Below are 8,499 nucleotides of genomic sequence, written 5' to 3'. Positions count from 1 at the left end.
ACACTGTAGAATTGATTCGTGATTAGTCAGTCATATCTTCTAAAAGACATTTGTTTTGATTAAAATGAAATTAACCTGGGGTACTTCTCATTTCGTTCGACGTGTCGTCTCTTCATGTTGCTGAACCTGTTTCGCTCCATCCAGCTCTTCCTACTTCAGCTCCTATTACTCTCCCGCATATTTGACAATGAATTCTTTTTGTATTTCTACCTATTGCTGAATTAATTGTCTGGCAGGTTGTGCTAGTCAGTCTTGCTCTATTTTTATCCCACTGGAGACTGACTTGTTGGTCTTTATTTCAGAAGCATGATACTTTTCAGGGTAGTCCCAGAGCGGCTTCTGTAAAGATGAGTACAAAAATGGACTCACTTTTTAAATCTGTATCATGTTGCAAAGTGTCCTGCCCAGAGGCCTGCGGCAGCTGGGCCTCTCAGACCAAACCAGGGAAGCCAGTCTCCCAGTTGGGTGTTAAAAGCCTGCTGCCTCCCGAGAGCTGCATTAGCAGGAAGCTGGATCAGGCTGAGCTGTGGGATTCCTGTGCTGCAGCCAGCATCGTAACTGCGAGGCCAAATCCTTGTCCCTCCCTGGAGTGTTAAAAATGCCGCATTTTCATGTCATCTTACCTGCTTGATTTAATTTTACTTTGCCTTCTTTCTCTTATCAGTTTTGGTTTTTTATTTTTCTTTTTAACCAATTTCTAGTTTGTTGATTACTTCTATTGATTATGTGATTTTAAGGTCATTAATTTGCGCTCCAACTTAAGCTTTCAATCTACTATTCTCATATAAATTTTATTTTATACTTCCATATTCATGCCATGAGATTCACTAATTAGGGATCCCTTTTTATTGAATGATTTTGTCAATTTTGCTAACGTTTTCTGTCAATCCGCATTTAGCTGTATTCCTTATATTTTAGGGGTCTGGATAGACTATCAAGGAAGGATGAGTTCCCAGATCCAAGACTTTCTGTCACTTCTAATGGAGTGCTTTCGAAGGACACAACCTTATTCTCTAATGTTGAAATCCTAGCTTAAGGCTCGTGGTCCTTGTTCAAGCTTGCTTTCTGATATTTAAGATGAAGTTTTGTTATTCTAGGTGGGTCCTAGCACTATCTCAGGACAGAGATGTAGCCAGCCTAGCAGTGAACACACCTGTTAAGATGTTCTGGGGCACACCATATAAGAGACCACTGAAGCCAATTTAGAGTTGGGGGAGTCTTCATGGCCAGCTGGTGATTGCTGCCACTCATAACGGTCTGAGGGAGACAGCCTTGAGCTGTCAGGGCAGTGAGCTTTTACAGGAAGAAAGGCCACAGCCTGGTGACCTTTACACTGGGAAGCAAGCCTCAAGCAAGGGACGGAAGCTGCATGGAGCAGGTTAGAGCTCAGAGGAGCACTTCTGCAGTTACAGTTTACCTTCTTGGAATTTGGTTCCGTTTTTCACGGGGCTCAGTTTCCAGGACCTGGCCCCTCCTTAGGGGAGGAGGGCCAGTCTAACCTGACCGGTGACCTGTGGATACACTGACTCGATAAATTTTCACCCTGTCACAAACATGCAAATATATACATCATCATCACCTTTGCTTACTGGCCTTACATCCATGTTCTGTGACGACTCTTCCCCTTTACACCCTCGAGGACTGGAAACGCTTGTCATTTCCCTTAGAGATCTACCAGGGGACACTCGGCAGTCATATCCCATTCCTGGGTTACTGGTAAGCACCGCACGTGCTTAGGATCCCTGAAGCCATGGAGAGAGCATAAGGAATAAGGTTATTATGATTCACAGGCATATTTCCATACAGGTGTCTTAAACCAGCAAAATAGTTTATTTGCTGTAAGTAGTCATTTACATGGCATTAAAATAGACTTTAACCATTTCCCATCCATTAGAAAAATGTAATTTTGAAAAAAATTACTTTCTAATCTAAGGTATTCAGTGAGTTTCCAAAATATTTTTGTTTGATGACATCATCTGGCAGTCAGTATGTGATCACATAAAAATACGCCTAGTTAATTTATAAATATAGCAAAATTGTAACATTAAGAGTTTTGGGGTATATTTTCAAACTGATTCTTAAAAAGAGTTATTTTGGCTATTTATTTACTTATTTATTAGCAATGTGGAAGTTGTAATAACAGAAATGTAAGCTTTCAATTATATTTTTGAAAGCCATTCATTTTCTGTCAATCTCTTCTTAATTCTTGCTTATGTTCAGTGATCCACTATGTGCAGCGCAAAGTCCTACAAAAGCGAGGCCAATTCTCTGGGGTTAGCCATCACTTCCAGTGGATCATACTGATGAGACTTGACATTGTGGCCAGCAGCCCTGGCTGCCATTGGCAGAGAGAGCCTTGATGATCGAATGTCCTTCAAAGGCACTGAACAAATTAAGCTACACATCAGGGATATTATTGCTTTCATACCGATTTGGTGATGCTCAGGAGCCAAATGCATTTTACATTTTTCAATTCCCACATTTATATGATGAAAGTTATAAAAATATGAAGAAGAATATATATGCAGTGCCCTTGACTTTATGTGATAGCACTTCAAAAAGTTTATGAGAAAACAAGATAAGCTAATATTAATTAAAAACTTTTAAAAAAAATCAAAGTATACTTTTTCATAATTCTCATTTGTCATGATATTTTTGAGGCTCCTCACATTACCATTTAAATGGAAAGTAATAAAAATAATTAGAGAAAGGTAGCTTAGTGGTTAATAAAATTTCTTCTGCTATTTAAAAAGAGAAAAATTCAGTAAATTGTTTACAAAATGTCCCTCAATAAAGCTGTAGTAATATGAAAGAAAAGCAAAAATGCACAATATGATCAGGGAGGAAGGCAGCAAGAAAGAAAGAAAGAAATAAGGAAAATAGTTTTACCTGAGGAACTTTTGGGAAATAGTATTAAGAATATTACAGTTATGTGTTTTGAACTAATAGAAATGCTGAGAGACTCAATGGAGAATTGAACTGGAGGTACAAAGAGAAAATATGAAGAAAAAGGAGAATTATTCAAAGGAAAAAAGCTAAAACAAGGAGTTAAAGCTGAAATAGTAATTTGAGGAGGTTATCAAACATATTTTCTTAGCACCTTTGTACTATTTACTAAACTGGAACTACAAAGAGTATGGGACAACTTTGGAAATCTCAACTGTTCCTATCATTTTAATACCTTGGAATGACAGGGGGAAAGGAAGCATTATGCAAAGAAAAAGAGAAAATGATGTGAAAATGTGGGTGTTGCAGTTCTGGAATTTTTAGAAAAATGTTTTTCCAAGAGCTTACAGCGCCCTGAGCAAAACATTGAAAGATAAGGTCAGGCGGTAAGTTCTCCATAAGCAGAAACACATGTTTGCAGTTAGGCTCATTCCAATGAAGCAGCAATATTTTTGAGAGACAGTGAGTGTTGGTAAGCCCCAGAATCCAAGAGTAGAGTACTAGCCAGCTCCTAATTCTGACAAACTTGCAAAATGCTGCCTCTTCCATCACGCTCCTAATTAGTGAGTAGACGTCTTGAAACGCCGTGATCATTGGATTTAATTGTCAGACAGTGCAGTCTATAGTTCCTCCATATGTTCCTACAAAAAGAAAAGTGAACAGTTGTGCCAACATAGCAACTATAGTTTTGATGATCATAGCTAATTGGGTAACTAGGAATGATTCAGTCTGTTGCTTATTCAGTCAGGACATCATCATGACCACATTCTCCGCTATCCCAGGAGCATATTTCTCTGCTCTCTGAAAAATTTTAGTGTGTAAATTAAATGAGTGAACAAAGTTTAAATTTTAAATTATAAATTTTACAAATTAATTTAATTTATAAACTATAAATTTTTATTTATTTTTTTGTTTGTTTATTCAGTCATTCATTCATTCCTTCCATCATTCATTTATTTGAAAATGATGGTCACACGAACAGAGAAGGATCTCTTGCCCAGTGGTTCAGGCCTGAATAGCCGGAAAGCACAGGTTGGATTTAGGAGCCCTGACTCCCGTTCTGATTTCCCACATGGAAGGCAAGGTTAAAAAGACAACAAGTGTCTTCCAGTGTTTCCCAGGGAAATTAGTAAGGAGTAACATCAGATGGGGAAAACTTGGTTCTCGAACTAGCATCCCACAGAAGGGATGTCAGAACTGCAGGAAGAGGCTCAACTTCCTGTGCCACAATGCCACCCCATGATTTTTAACACCTAAATGGAAGAAACGTAATTAAGAGCAATAATGAAAAATGACCATACAACTTACCGAGGAGACCAGAAACAGGAAGATACGTTAATTTTTCATTGGATTTGAAATGCAGGGAAGGGGAGTTGTAGAGAGACATGTAGACAGAGAAACAAGACAAAGAGGGAGATTCTACCTGCTGGCTCACTCTCCAAATGCCTGAACTATCCAGGCTTACCTCTTCATTTAGCATAACATGAAGCTGAGCTGTAAGCGGGAAGTTACCTTTCTAAAGTCACTCAGCTTAGAAATAAAAGACTCAGGTTGATGCCAGGGCTCATACCCTTGATCACTACACATTGTGACAACTGCTTCATGGTTGCTATTGTATTTGCATCCAAAACACACAGGCTGAAGATGTAAGTCGCTCTTTATTACGCTCGGGTTTCTTCAAAAGCACACCTTGTCTGAACCACAGGACGGAAAAGGGGTGCTCAGACATGGACCAGTTAGTGCAGCAGGTGTTTTAGTGTATCATTCCAGTTTCTTGACTGCACCTTATCTGGAGGCAGCCATTTTCTTTAAGCATAAGTCAACACGTGTTTACTAAGAACTTATTCTTGTCCCAAGAAAATGAAGAAGCCCTGAAGATTTAAATGCTACAAATACCCCTGGAAAACTTGAGACGTTTTCAGTGCCTCTTTGATAGTAAAGAGACTGTTTGGGAATATGCTGCTGACCTCCTGGAATTCACTATTTCACCTTAAAAAAATGATGCAGCCAAACCCATCTTAATATAATCATATCTGAGTTGTTTTTTTTTTTCCCATTTAAGAGTCACATTCATAGGTTTGGAGCAAATGTCCTAAGACTTTAGGGAGGTATATTTTCTGTTTCACAAAAATTATCATACACTTAACTTACATTGAAAATACAGATTTCTGTAGAGCAATACATTTAATAAGAGGGAGAGGCGCTGTTTTTCTAAAATAAATTACTTTTAGGTCCTCTTCCTTAAATGTGTTAGAAGGAAGTACCACTCTCCAAGTGTTCTTCATTGGTGCGGGAAGATATTACTCCACAAAATATGTAAAGTAAATATGTCTAAAGGTATCTAATTGTTTCATTTGAAAGATAGGGTGATTGAAAAAGAGAGGTATCCCTCATCTGTCGATTCATTCCCGAAATGCCTCCAATACCTGGGGTTAGATGGGGTAGAAACCGGAAGTAGAGAATCCAGTCTGGGTTGTTTTCATGGGGAGAAGGAACCTCAGCGTGTTAGCTGCCACCTGCTGCCTCCCAGTGTGCACAGCAGCAGGATGCTGGGAGCAAGGGAACTGCTGGGTTCAGACCCAGCCTTTGATGCGGCACGTGGGAGCCTGTTGTACCATCTTCACCGCCAGGACAAACAGCTAGCCACAACCATGTTTTTAATCACCTCTTTTTCTCTCACTCATTCTCTCCTTGCTGTTTCTACTTTTTCCCAGCTCATCTCTTTTCACACCACTAAGTCTCCTCTGCTTATTAGTAACAGCAAATGTATGATGACAAATAAAGTACCTAGTTCAGAAAATATTTTTTTTCTGAGTCTTAAATAGAAAGTGCTCATGCAATCAGAAAAATATTTAAAATATCCAGAGGATTGCTCCAGGGAGGTAAAACATTTTTTTTCCCCCAGGAGAAATAAGCTTGTGGCTTAAACTAAACGAACGGCCAGAATTTGAGATGGGTTGGCTGGTTTCTCAATTGCCTTTAGGGCATAATGCAGTGTGCTGGTCATTGGGAGGCAGCTCACAGGGACCTTGTTGCTCTCCTTGCAGGGTGCTCTGGCAGAGTTCCCTGAGCTGTATGTAACCTTGTTGGATGTTGCATTCAAGATTGTTAAACCACAGAAGACAGTCTGTGGGAAGCAATGTTCTCTACGCGTGTGGGCCTAATGGCTTCTCCTTATCAGTTGCTACAGCATTGACATCAACATTCAAGAGCATTAGGCAATGGTTTATAAGGGTTTACATATACATTAATACGTATATACAATGAAGTATGTGCATTTCTATGCAGTATTCAGAAAACAATTTAACAATGAGCATAAATGTGATCTCATGTAATCTTAGAGAAAGCATATATTTTAAACATCCATTGATCTATGCAGGCTGCAGTTGAGGGATTCCTGCAGTAGCTGTAGGGGCCAGGAGAGTGGGCCCTGGCCATTTTAGCAGCTTCAGGCCAGCTTGGAGGACTCTCCTGCTCTGTCATAAGCAGGTAGGCCAAACATCTGGGGCTGGAAATCTTTCAGGGAGCTCAGCACCAGGGTGGCCCTTCTTGTCAGGTCTTGGCTTATGTTTCTATCAGGAACCATGACCACCTGCATTCCAGCCGCCAGGGCTGCCTCCACCCCGTTGGGAGCATCTTCAAAGACAAGGCACCTTTCCATGGGAGGAGCAGGTACAAACCTCCTGGCACAGATAAGGAAGATGTCAGGCTCTGGCTTGCCCTTCTTCAGCTCGGGATCATCCCCCAGGACGATGTGGTGAAACAGACTGAAGAATTCCTTGTGTCTGCTTGTCTTCATCTCGAAGGACACCGTCCCGGAGCTAGTGGCAACCGCAGAGGGGATGCTGTGGTTTCGCAGGTGGTGGATCAGCCTTGCAGCCCCTGGCATCAGCGCGGCAGTGGGGAAGAGCTCCTTGAGCTTCCGTTGGCTCTCCTCCACAAACTGCTGATTGGACAGGGGGAGCTGCAGGACGTCTACTATGGTCTGTGCCGCATCTAAGGCCCTTTTGCCCATCACCAAAGACTTCACCTGCCAGCTGTACTTCTTCTTATAACGGCCACATATTTCCTCAAACACCACGGAATATAGCCTTTCGGTATCCAGAAGGAGGCCATCCATGTCAAAGATGACATGGGTGACCGGCCGCAGTGGGAACACGGCCGTGGTCGCCGCCATTGCGGTTCGGAGATAGCTGGGGTGGGGGAGGGGAAGAGGCGCCCCTTGTACAATTTTTTTTTCTTTGTTTTTCCTTTTCAATACTGGGTTTTTATTATTCTAACTTATTTGCATTTCTACGTGAGTTTTTAAAATTGATTATACAAGCTGGAATGTTAATATATGTTGCTGTTACAGATTGATTTAGGATCAGCCAATTTAACTATTTGGAGTTCTTTTTTTAATGATGATAGTTTATGTCTCCATTTACATAATGTTTTTATTTCTTTCAGCAAGGTTCTTGAAGTTTTGCTCATAGTTGGTACACATTTTGTGTGATATTTAGTAGCTTCTATAAATTTCACAGGATTTATTGCATTAATCGGTTTTTGGAAAAGATGGGCCATTTTTAACTTGTTCTTCTAATCTACCAGATGTGTTTAAGAATACCTTTGTGCCTGACTGGATACGACTTCCACTGCAATGATCAGCATCATTGGCTGCTGGGGGCGTTGCTAGGAGAAAGCACTGGTGTTGCATCATTAGCTATGGCGTTAGTTGTACATCTGCTTTATTCTGCTGTATTCTGTAATTCTGGCGAGGGAAACTCTTCTCTGGTTTATTCTGCTATGTTATCAGAATAATGAATTTCATCATTTAAAAAATATTTGGCTGATCATACTTTTTTTAAGCAGTGTTGAAAGCTTACTATATTATTTTGTATAGCCCTTGTGCATGTATAAAGTAATTTAAAGGTTGCTTTTTTTTTTAAATGAAGCTTTTTAAGCAGGAGGATCTATCTCATATATGAGTTTAGCATTTTGGAACACAAGAGTCAAATAGAACTAACCCAGAAAAGTCTGGCATTTCTTGATTCTCAGTCATAGACCTGGCAATTTCTTTGAGTTTGATTCTAACAGCAATGCTGTTCATTTTTTCTTTTTAAATCTATCACTAACTCCTGAATATACAAACATCACATATTTGTGCTACTTCTACCCTTTCTAGAGTATCTTTTTTTCTTCTTCCCCAGGCTACTGTGCTGGGCCTCTTCAGTGACTTTTTAAACTCTAGTATATTTTGATTCTGAAAAACACTCAGTATAATTATTTCAGTCATAATTTTGAAAGTCCTGTAAATGAAAAGCTGGTCTTCATTTCCCGATTGATTTATTCCTTATGAAATTTTAGTATTTATTATGTTTTCTAGGCATTTTTGGAAAATACTAAATATGTCATTCTTATATATGTATGTGATACAGAGATTAGAACTTGAAGCTAGATTCTCAAACTTTAGACTAATCACATAGTTCGTTAACCACATTGGCTCAATTAGAATTGAGGATAAGAAAACATACTTCAGAATTGTGTTAAACAAGGAGTCTCATTCTGAACTTG

At 39.7% G+C, this 8,499-nt stretch overlaps 1 protein-coding gene across 1 annotated transcript; it reads right to left on the bottom strand.

Annotated features, from left to right (window-relative positions):
- Window positions 1–6,394: 6,394 nt before the first annotated feature.
- LOC121150450 (pseudouridine 5'-phosphatase) lies at window positions 6,395–7,123 on the bottom strand. The gene has a single exon (XM_040971376.1). It carries the CDS (start codon window positions 7,121–7,123, stop codon window positions 6,395–6,397), a length of 729 nt encoding a protein of 242 aa, XP_040827310.1.
- Window positions 7,124–8,499: the final 1,376 nt, after the last annotated feature.

This window comes from Ochotona curzoniae, unplaced genomic scaffold (assembly GCF_017591425.1).
Source record: "Ochotona curzoniae isolate NIBS_2020 unplaced genomic scaffold, NIBS_Ocur_1.0 contig_21, whole genome shotgun sequence".
Classification (NCBI taxonomy): Eukaryota; Metazoa; Chordata; class Mammalia; order Lagomorpha; family Ochotonidae; genus Ochotona; species Ochotona curzoniae.
The sequence above is the reverse complement of the archived record's forward strand: the minus strand, read 5'-3'. Positions and strand labels throughout refer to the sequence as shown.